Below are 14,962 nucleotides of genomic sequence, written 5' to 3' on the forward strand. Positions count from 1 at the left end.
TGTCCAGGCTGAATAACAGAAATTTGAGAAGGAGAACAAACCATAATTTTAATTTCTCCAGTACAATCCTCATCGATAATTCCTGGGGAAATTATGAGTCCTTTCATGGTGGAGGAACTTCTACCCAATAAAAGACCTAGGGTACCCCTGGGTAACGTCCCAAAAACTCCGGTGGGTAATGCTTGCATTCCCATTTCAGGGGTTAGTACTGCATAGGAGGGGGAACTGAGGTCCAATCCTGCACTGCCTGGGGTGGCTCGGAATAAGTCCTGAATGGATTTTTTGACTGAGGGAGGATCCGAGGGGTTGGATCCTGAAATACCCCGAAAGTTTGATACGGGGCCTGAGGCTGGCCCCTTCGCCCGTTTCCCGACTGGATAGGATTGCCCATAACATCCCTTTTAGATCTACATTCATTAGCCCAATGATTTCCTCTTTTACATCTAGGACATAAACCAGGTTCTTTAGGAGGTTTTGAAAAAGGTCTATTTTCTTTATGTTGTGGGCAGTCTCGTATTAAATGTCCTGCCTGACCACAGCCAAAGCAATTTCCATTATTCCCCCTTTTTGGAGGGCCACTTCTATGTTGTTGAAATAAGACCTCTTTTACAGTTTTTCCTTGAAAAGCTGCAGCCATGGCAAGGCCCTGAGTATAAGAGGGACCTATATCAGCACACAAGCGAACATAATCTGATAAATCAGCCTTCTCTCTAAAAGGACGAAGGGCAGCTTGGCAAGCAGAATTAGCATTTTCATAGGCCAGTTGTTTAACTAAGATAATTTCTGCTTCTGATTCTCCAATTATTCTACTAGCTGTTTGCAACAAACAATCTAAAAAATTTTGGAAGGGTTCATCAGGCTCTTTACATCAGTGATACATAGGTAAGGGAGAAGTGGAAGCTTTTGTCTACAGTAGAATCTAGAGCAGATGCTGGAGTTGAAAAAAGAATTGACATTTAAGAATAATTATGGTAAATCGAGGGGAAAGTTTTGATTAGGAGTATGATAAGTGAATCATTTAAAAATATCACAGAGCCAGGTATGGTGGTGCACATCTGTAATCTCAGCACTCTGGAGGCTGAGGCAGGAAGATCACTGAATTCAAGGCCAGACTGAACTATACATAGTGAGGCCCTGTCTCAAAGAAGCAAAAAGAAAAGAAAAATCATAGATCACTACTTTTTCATTAGTGATTATTATTATTTTTTTGGTACTGGTGATCAAATTCAGTATTTTGCATTTGTGAGACAAACGTAGTGCCATTGAGCTAAATCCCTGGCCCCATTAGTGATTATTTTGGATGGTAGCAGACCAGATAATCCAGGGTTACCAAAGCTAGTGTCAGCACTGATAACTTGATGAGCATCATCTGCCTCTGTGGTTATCCCCCAAGAAAGCCACATCATTGCTCATATGGTATCAGGAAGAATACAGCATGTACCTAATAGTAAATGCCAAGGAAACCCAAAAGAAGAGCATCCCAGTTTTAAAAAGGACAGATGAAGAACAGTGTTTCTTAAAATGTTACAGAGAGGTTGTGGAAATATTTTAGATAAAGGGGAGCTAAAGGGATAACAAACAAAATCCTTGATCCCCCAGGCAGGAAGCTGTCCTGGAAGGGGAAAATGCTATAAAGATATTATTGAGTGATTTGACAAAGCTGGAATATGGATAGTTGGCTAGATAAAAGTACTTTATCTATTTTGAATTTATTAGTATTCTTTGGTGTCAAATAAAACAATGCCTCTTATTAGTAAATACTCATTTATTATGAAGAGGTGACTGACTTCCCCTTCATATGTGTAACTTCCCCTTAGTGATCTGGAAAACATGTAAATATGTGTGTATATAATATATGTATATATGGGGAGAAAGTGCAGTGGTAATGTTTAGGATAAAATGCTAGTGAACTTGGGTAAACTATATTTGATGTTCTTTGTACTTCTTACTGTAACTTTTGCAGGAGCTTGGACTTACTTCCAAACAAGAATTAAATAAATAATTGTATGTTGGGGGTAGGTATTGACAGGAACACAAAAAAGAAACACAGCTAAATTTACCAGGGGACATGAACTTAGAAAAAAAAACTGAGATGCAAACAAATGTTTTGCAGCACTCTCAGAACTAGTTGATATGTGTTAGCATTGGCCAAGAGCTAGGTGCTTGGCCCAAATAACAAATAATTATGGAGCCATCAAGTATGCTGTGTTCTAAAAATGGTATAAGATGTGTTTATTTTTTAGCCTTGTTATCCTAGTAAAAAACATATAGTACAGGCCAGGTGTGGTGGTGCACGTCTGTCATCCAAGCACTGGGAGGCAGAGGCAGGAGGATTGTCACGGGTTCAGGCCAGCCTGGGCTACCTGGTAAGTTCAAGTCCAGCCTGGAATGCAAAGCAAGACCCTGTGTCAATAACAAAACAAAAAGAACGTACAGTACAGATTAAGCTACCATGCCTGGCTATATTTCATTCTTTTAAAATTAATTTTTTACTATATTACTAAAGTTTTTATTTGAAACTATAGTGAAGTTTTGTATTGTCATAAAGACAAAAGTATCTTTGGGCTGGGGATTTAGCTTAGTGGCACCAGGCCTGCCTCGTAAATGCAAGGTCCCAAGTTCGATCGCTGGTACCAGAAAAAGTGTCTTTGATAATGATCTTAATAGGAAGATCTAATTATGTCCCTAAGATCTTAAGTGTTAAAGGTAGTATGATTACTTTTATACCCTTTATATACTGGAAATCGAAGTCAATTGGAAAGCAATAAAAAATGGTGTTTGATGTGATTGCTAATGAATTTAGGTATTAGACCTCGAGCATGATACTTCATTCTGCCATTGCCAAGTTCAGTTATGCCTTTTTGGCTTATTCTGTGGTCCACTGGCTTTTCTTCATAGCTTTGAATTATAAGGAAAATAATTTTAATAGTTCAGTTATGATCACTAAGAAGAAAGTGGTCTTAGGCCAGGCATAGTGGTACACACCTGTAATCCCAGCACTTGGGAGTTGGAGGCAGGAGGATTGCTGTGAGTTCAAGGTCACCCTGAACTACATAGTGAGACTCTGTCTCAAAAAAACAGAAAAATAGGAAGTGTCTTAAACCAATGGAGATTATATTTAGATAAGATATACAGAATTTCTACGTATCTGTCCTTTGGTTATTTTCCACTTTTGTTGGCTTATCTAACAATATTAAGTGCTTTTCCAGGACATGAAAAAAATGCATGTGATTTAAAAAAAAATTTTTTTCACCAGTTCACCAGCTGAAAATATCACTGTAAAAGTAGCCAATCTTTTCCCATTTCCATACAAGCATGCCTAAGAAATTCATTTTACATTGAATTGAAATGATCTGAGTAAAAGCATATGCAATTTGTGTTAATCTTACAAAGTCTGTAGAAATATCCATCAAAACTACCAGATTTGGCATTAAAAAATAATCTCAGCCCATATTTAGATCTATATATCATTAAGATGAAAAAAACTAATCACATGGACGCATTGTGTCTGGTAAGTCTCAGAAAGCAGAGTGGACTGGTTTCTGAGGAACTTCAGTGTACCATAATAATAAGCCACCAGGCTCAGCTGTCAGTTTAGCAGTACTGACTAGTTTAGTGGTGGCAAACCTATGGCACATGTGTTTTTCTTTTAAGACAAAAAAATGTTACTATATGTGTTGTTTTTTCTAAACTAAAACCTCAGTATTCAGTTTTATTTGCCGTGTTGGCATTTTTGATAAATTAAGTGGGTTTTTGGGTTGCAGTTTGAGTACTTTTCTCTAAAAGATTTACTATCGTGGGTACGTTCCTTTTTAAATTTTGAGTTATTTCGAAATTAAACTAGGTATAACTTAGCATTTTATAACTTAGGAGAAATTTTTCATTGGTGACCATTTAAGTTATTTGCTGAACTTTTTCAGGATTCTGTCAGTCCTGGAGATAGAGTACTCAGTATACAAATTAAAAATACTAAATTTTTAAAAAATTTGTTTTATAATTATTTTTATAATTGTACCATCTCTACTTGTCCATGTTATAATTTATTATCTTCTTTTGAATGATAGACACATCCTTAGTTCTGTGGAAAAGAGCAGACAGAAATATAAACCAGCTTCTCTCACTGTGGAATTTGTTCCTTTCTTTTATCGTAAGTACAATAATACACTAATTATTTTCACTTTGATTTTCATCATACTCTGATTATTCTTTATTCTTACTCTGAATCTGACCTTAACTTACATTTATGAATTTATAAGATAGCAGGTAAGAGCAGTGTCACTGGAGTAATTTGTTTTTGGTGATTGTTGTTTTCACTTGGTGTTTTTCTGTTAAGAAGAGCTGATTTTTTTTTTTTAATGTGAGCTGAATATTTTACTGATGGTAGTATATTTTACAACTTCAATATTTTTATGGAAAATAGGAAACTTAGCTGAAGGTTTAGTTCATTGGGAGAGCCCATACTTAGCATTCACAAGGCTTTTGGGTTTGATCTTCAGCACTTACCTCAAAGAAAAGGCCCTTACAACCTTGAAGAGACCTGGCCACTATGTATATATGTGACTTATAAGAGCCCTAGATTTCTTTCTTAAAAAAAAAAAATATTTTTCAAATACAGAAAAATTTGGAGAATATAAAAGTGACCTGGCCACTATGTATATATGTGACTTATAAGAGCCCTAGATTTCTTTCTTAAAAAAAAAAATATTTTTCAAATACAGAAAAATTTGGAGAATATAAAAATAACACTGTATATTTCCTGAGTGTATTCCTTATGCAGATTTTTCATATTGCAAGAAGGTGCTATATTTGCCTTAGTTCTCTTTGATTTTTCATGTGAAATAAAATAAGATAGGGGCCGGTGATTTAGCTTAATGATGCCACCACCTGCCTTGCAAGCTCAAGGTCCTGTTCCCTGATACAAAAAAAAAAAAAAAAAAAAGTCTTTTGTTTGATTAGTAAAGATGATTGCAATGCCCACTTTGTATTTCCACCAGTAATAAAATTGACTTCGGTTAGATAATAAGATTAACATTTTCTTGACAAACCATAGCGAGAACTGGCCTCACAAGACTGAAACCGAATGTGCCAGTAGAACAGTATAAATTGTTTCAAGACAGCAAGAGTCTTTTCAGGAAACCAAGAGCTATTCTTTGGTCCTCTAGGTGAGCTTATGAAAACAAATTGGTGGATGGATGCAAGAGGTATCTTGGCTTAGAAATACAATATTTTATAGAACCCTTTATATCTTGTTTTTGAGACAAGGCCTCTTTATGTATGGTTCAGGCAGTAGTCTCTAACTCAGTAGGTACCCCAGCCTGGCCTTGAGAGGGCCCTCTTGCCTCAGTCTTCCCAATCCTGGTATTACAGGGGTATGCAGCTATGCTCAGTTTAGAGCCCTTTATAGCTTGCATGTATAGAATGTACATATTTTGTTAATCCCAAATATTTTGTTTGTTCACTTCATAAATGATTGTTTTTCATTGTACTTTCCAATTATTTTACTATGTAAAAGTATTTTTGTATAAAATATATTTTTGTTTAATGATCTTGTGTTTTATGTCCTTGCTAAATAAATTCACTTGTAAATTGTGGTAACCGTTATATTAGTCCTTGGGGTATTTATTTATTTATTGATTGATTGATTGATTGATTTTTTGAGACAGGGTTTCACTATGTAGTTCAGACTGCTCTGGAACTCACTGTGTAGCCCGGGCTGTTCTTGAACTCACAGTGATCCTCCTGCCTCAGCCTCTCGAGTGCTGGGATTACAGGTGTGCGCCACCATGCCTGGCCCTTGGGGTTTTATATGTGTGCAGTCATGTCATCTACAAAATAGATAGTTTTGTATTTTCCTTTCCAAACTATATGCCTTTTTATATTGTTGAAAGTAGCAGAAGACATTCCTGCCTTTTTCCTGAATGTACAGGAAAATGAGTTGTTAGGTATGGATTTATGATGTTAACTATGGTTTTTTAAATTGATATCCTTTATTAAATAAAATAAATTTTACTATGAATATAGACTTTTTCAGCCATTTTCACTTCTATTTGAGATGATTTATATAGTTTTATCTTTCTGCCTGTTACTTGGTGGTGTAGATTGATTTTTTTTTTCTTTTTTGGTACCAGGGATTGAATTTGGGTCCTTGTACTTGCAAGGCAAGTGGCAGAACTACTGAGCTAAATCCCAGCCCTAGATTGATTTTTTTAAGGTTAAATTAGCATTGCATTTTCAAACTAAACTACTTTTGGTCATGATTTTATTTTTATATTATCTATTTCATGTAATATTGAATTTCATTTGCTAATATTTTGTTAAAGATTTTTATATCTATATTCAAGCAATATATGGATTTGTAGGATTTTTTTCCTCCTTATGTCTTGTTATGGTTTTTGTATCAAGGAAATGAGGAACTGGTTAGTGTTTATTAGCTTGACTCAGCCATTCCACAATATTTCAAAGCATCATACTGTAAGTGATAAATATATACAATTTGTATTTACTTATTAAACATCTTATTTTTTTTTCAAGAAAAACCTCTTGTTTAATCTGCAGCTGCTTGAGGAATTTCCAGATTTTTTTCTTTTTTCTTTATTGTGAAAAAATTTGTAATATACCACTTGATGACAAGGGTTTGGTTTTTTTGTTTGTTTGTTTGTTTTTTAGAAGTATTAGCTAATTTCATCATTTTGGAAACATACTTATTCAAACCTAAATGCAGTCAGTAGATAAGCACAAGAAAGATGAGGTTGCTGCCTGAGAAGTGTAACATACTGTTTTACTCTAAATACTTTTTTTATTAGTAGGAAGGATACAATTTAAAATGACAATAAGTATTATAGTGTAGTAAATATGAAGACCTATGGTAATATAATGATAAAAAATATCATATAGTAAATACATAGATCAGTAACATAGTCATTTTTTATCATGTATTGTGTGCTATACATAATTGAGTGTGCTGCACTTTTATACAGCTGGCACCCCAGTAAGTTTGTTTATATCAGCATCACCACAAAAGTTAGTGATGTGTTACTATCTAACATTAGCTGGGTACAGTTTCAGTAGTTGCTAGGAATTTTTCAGCTCCATTCTAATCTTATGGGACCACTGGTCATATATGCAGTCCCTGGTGGATGGATGTGTTGTCATGTGGTGCCACACTGTATTTAGAATTAGCCAACTATATTTAGGTGATCTCAGGTCTGTTGACTTTGTCCAAAGCATTATAATCTGGAGCCAGTAAAATGTAAGTTTTTTTCTATCAGGCCCGATCAGGGTTGACCTTGGTCATTTCATTGTCATGGAGTTCTTTACAACCTGTTTGATCAGATGCTTGTTGACATTGATTTCACAAGTAATATAAAAGGTACATGTCAGAAAAATGTAAGTTTTTTTCTATCAGGCCCGATCAGGGTTGACCTTGGTCATTTCATTGTCATGGAGGTTCTTTACAACCTGTTTGATCAGATGCTTGTTGACATTGATTTCACAAGTAATATAAAAGGTGCATGTTATCTTTTTTTTCATGACTGGTTAAGTTGTTAGGAAGGTATTAGTGATGGTGTAGTAAGAAAGTATGTTCTTCTGGAACACTCTTGCAAAATATTCGGGCTTCCTTTAGGACTGCAGTGTTTTGGACTACCAAAGGTAGGTGACTTAGAGATCTTCTTTTTTTGTAACTTTTTGTGCTTTTCATCACAGCCTTATCTTTCAGTGCCTTTGCTTGGGCTCCAGCATTGGGAAGGATGGGTTTTCTTCCTTTTTAATGCCCTCTTCACGAAAAGGGTCTCCAAATATAGTACCTTCATTTCATTACTTTCTAATATGGTATGAACACATATTAAGTCTTATTTTCTTACCCATTTTTGATAATATTCCTCTTTACCTATGGTAATATATTTTACATGCTTTATCAAATATTAATATAGTCATCCTTAAGTTTTATAATTAGCAATTACATGATAGGTCTTTTTATCTGTTACTTTTCTTGAGTTCATTTGTAGCTGAATGGAACATTGTTATCTTCTATTTCTTTAAAATCAGAAAATTATTTAGCCTCCTTGTAGTTTTTTGTCTGTCTTCTGGAATTTGACATTGTATGTGAGGAATGATACATGAACATAAAGTAAGTACTATACATATTTCTGGAGCACTTTTCTCTGTATCTTCTTCCTCTTCACAAATTCCAATTTCTCTGCCTCCCCAAAGCACTGAATTCTGTCTCCCCAACTCAACAAATATGTGTTCCTTTCGATTCCCACTTTCTGTGCAGGAGCCTATAAAGTGTGTCTGAACAGGAACCTGAGGTGATCCTTGGGTCCATTTTGTTTACCTGTTCTTGAATATCACTGTTCTCCAACCCAATTTCTGGAACCATTCTTGTCAAATTTGCTAGGTTTTTATACACCCATTATTCTGACATAGTTAGAATGATTTAATTTAATTATAACTATCAATATATTTTACCTTAAAGCTGTTTCTTTTTGGTGGTGCTACATATAGTATTGGAAATAATTCTATCATTATAATCTTAAGTATGGAGTAATATATGTAAATTTTATTTGTTACAGAATTATCAAAAGAAAAGGAAAAAGCATAAGTTTATCAGTAGAGAACTGGTTAAATAAATGTATATCACTAAAAGTGGTAATGCTTTCTAGTCCTAAAAATGAACAAGACAGGGCCAGGGATTTAGCTCAGTGGTTCTGCTGCCTGCTTTGCAAGTGCAAGGTCCAGAGTTAGATAGATCCCTAGTACAAAAAAAAAAAAGACAGTATATGTTAAGATGTAACAGTAGTCGAATATATTAAATTTTTAAAAGAAACACCATGCAGTACAGTCAGCCCTCTGTATCCATGAGTTTCACAAGTGCAGATTGAATTAATTGTGGTTTAAAAATAATCAGCAAAAATGTTGCATTTGGACTGAACATGAAGACTTTTTTCTTATCATCATTTCCTGAAACAGTGCAGCATAACAACTTTTACATTGTAGTTGTATTACATTTACATTATTGAGAGATGAGTTAAAGTGTAAAGGAGGAGCTGCATAGGTTATGTGCAAACACTTACATTATATAAGGAACTTGAGCATTCCTGGCAGTTACCCCGGGATACCAAGGAAAGACTGTATATGTGGAACTTTTGCTTTTTTTGTTTCATTTAAGATGGGGGTTTTGTGGTACATTGAGGAAGAGGTCAGAGGGAGACTTACTTTTTCTTTGTCCATTTTTTACTGTTTTATGTCATGTCTGTTTGTAACATTTAAAAATAATAATATAATTTATAGTGGTTAAAAAAAAAGTTGCTGTTGGTACTAGAATTTTATTTGGGATATTGGCCCTGGAATAGACCCAGGAAGTATTTTTTCCAACTCTTTCCTTTTATAATTGACTAAAGTCACTTGTACTGATAAAAGGTAACAGTAGTAGTGAAAAAAAACAGCCACAAAATCCAGTTTTGTATCAGATTTGCTTTAACGTCTAGCTATGTTACTGAGTTGCCATATGACTTCAGGCAATATGCTGACTTCTCATTTTCTCATTTATAAATGGGAGCAGGATATTCTCCTCTGGAATTTTATTAGAATTAAATGAGAAATCTCAAAGTACCAAAATGCTGCCTAATTATTTATTTTTCTTTCCTATGACAAAATGTTTATCATCTTTGCCTTCTGACATTTTAGCCAAATAAACTTTCATGCTTTAATTTTACACATTCCTCAGAAATTAATCCTGCTGGAAAGAAATTATATTTATTTGTTTGTGTATTGTATTCACAGAATGTTTTCAGGAAAGTGAACATCTCAAGGAAAGTCTTAAGTGTTGCTTATTGCATCTCTTTGGAGCCATTGTAGCCGGTGGGCAGGTGAGGACAGTGTTGAAAGCTAATATATAATAATAGTTAACAGTGCCAGAGATTTTCCATGAATTGCTTAATGTATTCTTTGTTTTTTTAACTTCATAAGCCATATAATTTTGAGTTTATATTTTGTTTAAAACTTAAACTTTTTTTCATTTTTTACTTGGTTCCAAAATCCTAAACAACAGTACTGACCATAAGATTACTAGGTAAATAAACAGTTTTAACAATTTTTGGTATTGTAAATTTCTATTTTTTGTTGGCTTTTGGCTACTTCTCCTTTAGAGTATAAAGCAAGTTCTGTTTATTGACTTAAGTTGTTCTAGCAGCTTGTTTTCTAAAGGTGTGTGTGAATTTACTCCTTCTTCTGTCATAATTACTAAATGTGTGTATATATCCTTTTGGCAATTTGATAAAGCCTGTTATCGGAATGTCTTTAAATATGTAACATATGTAAGATTACAAATGGAACCAATTGTACTGAAAAACTAACCAAATACATTTGTGCTCTTTATATATAATATACATATGATATATTTATATATAATATATGTTCTTTATAACATATGAAATAAAAAGATACAGCAGTGGTGGGCATGATGGTCATACCTGTAGAGACTGAGGCCGGAAGTTTCCTTGAGCCCAGGAGTTTGAGGTAGTTGCAAGGCAGCATCCTGAATTTTCATTTAAAAAAATGAAAGAAGAGATGATTATAAATGATGTTTTGAGATACTATAGCAGCTGTTACATATGAAAATGTGTATGATTTATCAGTGATAAAACCACAAGTGTAAAAACATGCTTTATTGTTTACATTTAAATTTGAAGACAGTAGTACAGTAGACATGTAATGTAGTACACTACAGTTTAAGATTAGTGGAGATAAAGATTTAAATTTGAAGACAGTAGTACAGTAGACATGTAATGTAGTACACTACAGTTTAAGATTAGTGGAAATAAAAAGATATAATATTTTCTACACAAAATCATAGATCCCTTGAATTCCCTTGCTCTCTCTTCTTATTTTTTTCTCCATTAGCTTGAAAATTCTTTTTTGGTGTGTCTTATGAGATAGGGTCTTGCTAAGTAGTCCAAGCTGGAATTGAACTTGCTACATAGTCTAGGATTGCCTGGAATTATCCTCCTCCTTCAGCTTCCCAAGTACTAGAGTACTAGGATTGTAGGTGTGTGGTGCCATACTCAGCAGGTTGAAAATTCTCCCCTATTTTAATGAGTAGATTTTTCTTTTATATGAAGCATTCTTTTACATCAGTGTACTTACTACATTTTATTTTAAAAGTTAGATTGATTGAATGTTTGTTTGTTTTGCAGTACTGGGGATTAAGTCCAGGGCTTTTGCAATGACCTGCATCCTCAGCTCTTATTTTTTTTGGGGGGTCTTGTTGTTGTTTGTTTTTTGGTGTTTCTATATTTTAAGACAAGATCTTGCTAGGTCTCCAAGTTTGAATTTGCAGTCCTCCTGCCTCAGCCTCCCAAAGTGTATGTAAGTACCACCATGCCTGTCTAAAATTTAAGTTTTTAAAAATTTAATTAAATTATATTTAAAGATAAAAATGTGCTGATAATACTGTCAACATATTAAGTTAGCAGTCTGGGCATTAGGGAGTGTCTCTAGTTACTTTTCTCTCGTTGCTGAGACAAAATACCTGATGTTAAGTTAAAGTTAAAGAGGAAAGTTTATTTAGCTCTTTTAAATGTGCCCAATTTAGATCTGCTTTCTTGGACATTCATTTGTAAATATTGTGAGTTTCCTATCTTAGTATTGCTACAATCCTCCTTGTCCCTTTATTTCAGCTTTTTAATTGTCTCTGTACATAATTTTTATCAATTACCCTTTGTACTCACCGGACATTTTTAAGACTTACTTTTATTCCCACCTGTGTCTTCCAGAACACTGCTTAAATTTCTTTCTTTTATTTATCCAGTTCCTTTTTTGATACTCAGCCAGAATCCCTACTTAGGTTTCCTGGTGCATCATGTGGCCTTTTCTGTTTACCTTGTGGAAAATAGGAATCTTCTTACAATGAGAGCAACAGTGTTTAGAATCTTATTTTCCAGTTTCAGTTTTCCTAAACACCTTCTTATATTAGTTGATATCCTCCTTTTGGGTCAGTACCTCCCCTTTCCGTCATTTCTTCACTACTATTAATAAGAATTAATAGATATACATGAATGAAAATAGATGTGATTCTGTTGGATCCCATTCTCTTTCTGAATAAATGGGAGATGCTTTTTTTAGTACCCAGAGTCAATTCAGCCCCAATAAACTTCTGTAATAAAAACATACCATGAAAATTAAGTAGATAGTAGAAGCTGAATTTATTTTATGTACTGAAAATACTAAAAAATCCTGTGCTCAGGACATAGCTATAGTTATGTTTATACCAATGCCAGAAAGTTGCTTGTTGAATGTGGGGTCAGTACAAGGGAATTTAGATGAATTGAGTATCTGAAGACATGAGAATGATCTTGTCATAATGAACAGAAAGAAATGAAGTCTAGTCTCCTGGTTACATCATTGTGCCTGGGCTTTCCATGGGCATATTTGTTTTCTTTATCTCTATATTTACACCCAAAATATACTCTGTTGTGTTTTGTGTTAAGAGCAAGGACTTTGGTACTGACATACCTTTGAGTCATATCTATCATAAACTAATTGTTTGACCTTAAAGTATTTACATATTTTAGTTTGAAATATGGAAATAGTAACATTTATAGCATAGTTACAATGACTAAACAGTATACAAGTGAAGCACTCAACAAAGTACCTGCAGGTAGAAAAACTAAGTGAATCACAGTTGTAGTTGATACGTGATTTGCTAGAAGTAGTTTACTTTCCTCTGTCTGGTTTGTAGCTCAGTGGTGGAGTGTGTGGGAAGCTGTATGTTCAGTCTCCTGCATTCCCCCACAAAAGTAGTAAACAGTCCAGAGCTAATCTGGGGTTTTCAGGGATTTTTCTGAATGTCAGTCTGTTATTCTTATGTTCTGTCTTTCTATGAGATAGATTCTAGAGTTCTGGCCATTATGTTGGCATTTGGGGCCCAGAAATTGAGGCAGTTGTGAATGAGACAAATGACGTGTCCCAGCTATCTCTAAAGAGTGAAAAGTGAATACTTTCTAGCATGATAGTACATGCCTATAATTTCAGCAGTCTGGGAATCTGAGGCAAGAGGATCACAAATTGAGGCTAAGCCTACTTTTACCTTCCCTATTCTTCCTTTTTTTCTCTGTTTGATCAAAAATATGGTGAATTTAAAATTTTAAAATATTACAGGCTGGGTGTGGTGGCACATGTCTCTGTACTCCTAGCACTCATGAGGCTGAGGCAGGAGTATTGCCAGGAGTTTGAGACCTGCCTGAACTACATAGAAAGACCCTATCTCAAAAAATATATATATAAGCAATCCTGAACTACTTCAGAAAGTAGAAAGAATGATTAGATAAGTGTGTTAGAAGCAAGGAAAAGTATTTTGAGAGAAATTAATGGCAGTATGTCTTTTACTGTCATAAATTTAAACATTCACCATATATTTCTATCACCCCTCATATCTTAGTTATGCTTCATCCCAGTACCAGAAAAAAATAAAAAGAAAGGAAAGCTGATACTTGCTGTCATCCCATGCCCCCGCACCTTGCACAGGGCATCAAACTCAGGACCTTGTGCTTACCAGGCAGATGCAATGCCTCCGAGCTACATCCCTGCCCATTTGCTGTCTTTTTAAAAAGTCTTATTTACCAGACTGAGAGATAGGACTGCAAAGAAGTAAAATATATCCAGATTTTAAAAACTGATAAAACTTGCTCTCTTAGTTTCCTTAGCAACAACAAAGGTAGGAAATGTGATCCTCATTCTGGGTAGGTGTGTGTCTAGGAAAATATCCGGGGCTCTCTTGATAAAGAATGTAGGGGAGAGTGAATGTTGAAGGGCCATCAGCAGTTTCTTCAGTAGTAGTACTTATTTTTCACTAGTACTATACTGTATTTAGGCTGGAAGAAGGTGAAAGAACCAAGGGTAACTTGCTTCCCTCTCTGGGTCTTTTACCATGCATCCTAGAGCAGAACTGTTAACACTGTTACCTTTAGCTGCAAAGGATGATGGAAAGTAAATTTTCCAATCATAATAAGGAAGGGAAGACTTAAAATATGTAAAACACCAGCAGTGTCTGTTAAATTATTTGCTAAATTTTTTATATGTTGATTTATTAAAAGAAAATTGGCTTAATTGGCTTATTCTGTTTTTCATTGCAAAGATAGAACCTCAGTTAGATTTATTTTTTTCATTTTTTTTGCCTTTGCTGTTTCAGAGGAATGCTTTGCAGGCAATTTCTCCAGCCACCATGGAAGTTCTTATGAGAGTTTTGGCCGATTGTGATTCCTGGGAGGATGGAGATCTTAAAGAAGTGGGTAGGAAAGTAGAATTAACGCTGAAGTGCCTTACAGAAGTGGTACATATCCTTCTCACTAGCAGTTCTGACCAGCGACAAGTGGAAACCAGTACTATTCTGGAGAACTATTTTAAACTGCTCAATTCAGATCATTCAGCTTTATCTATTCAAAGGAGGTCCAGATTGTGGGAAAGCCGGTTCATAGCTCTGCAGATCAAAATGCTAAGTAAGTATTCAATAAAGTTTCTTCCGGATCTGTTTTCTTCTTTCATATTTCCCACTTTCTTTTGAAACAGCGCCAGTGTATATAAAGTGTTTATTTTTAAATTGTGATAAAAATGTTTTGTTTTTTAACTTCCAAATAATATAGAATAGATTTGTCTAAAGTGTAATCCACTAAAAGTATCATTATTAAAAAGGAAGTCAGCTCTGTCTTCAAAATTCTAGGAAAGTAAATTTTCATAAAGTGTTACATATAGTTTTTTTTTAACTCATGTTAAGAAGCAATTTTTAAAAAATTTATTATTATTGTTTTTTTGCATGGATGTAGCTCAATGGTGCTGCACCTGCCTGGGAAGGCAAGGTCCTGAGTTCAATCCCTGGTACTGGATAAAAAAAAGTCAACTTTTTATAATATTTCTGTATGGGTCAATTCAATATCTGTGTTTCCTCTTGAGGGCCTTTTTCTTTTTT

The 14,962-nt window shown here is 34.5% G+C and overlaps 1 protein-coding gene and 1 long non-coding RNA gene across 4 annotated transcripts in view; one reads left to right on the forward strand and one right to left on the reverse strand.

Moving 5' to 3' along the window:
* Nbeal1 (neurobeachin like 1) overlaps positions 1–14,962 on the forward strand; it is a 195,561-nt gene that overhangs the window by 43,350 nt on the left and 137,249 nt on the right. For 2 of the 3 annotated variants that reach the window (XM_010616111.3, XM_033764549.1), the window contains 3 exons: positions 4,065–4,147; positions 9,784–9,869; positions 14,189–14,495. In XM_010616111.3, the coding sequence (XP_010614413.1) occupies positions 4,065–4,147; positions 9,784–9,869; positions 14,189–14,495 (476 nt within the window). The remainder of the gene's footprint in view (positions 1–4,064; positions 4,148–9,783; positions 9,870–14,188; positions 14,496–14,962) is intronic. The other variant, XM_033764550.1, reaches the window with a different exon arrangement.
* Positions 10,472–12,917, reverse strand: LOC104856630. Its single transcript, XR_778682.1, has 3 exons — positions 12,653–12,917; positions 11,750–11,880; positions 10,472–10,537 (listed from the first exon to the last, which is right to left on the reverse strand). It is a non-coding gene; the product is annotated as an uncharacterized LOC104856630 (long non-coding RNA).

This window comes from Fukomys damarensis, unplaced genomic scaffold (genome assembly GCF_012274545.1).
Source record: "Fukomys damarensis isolate Sample0158 unplaced genomic scaffold, DMR_v1.0_HiC HiC_scaffold_16, whole genome shotgun sequence".
In the NCBI taxonomy this organism is placed as follows: domain Eukaryota; kingdom Metazoa; phylum Chordata; class Mammalia; order Rodentia; family Bathyergidae; genus Fukomys; species Fukomys damarensis.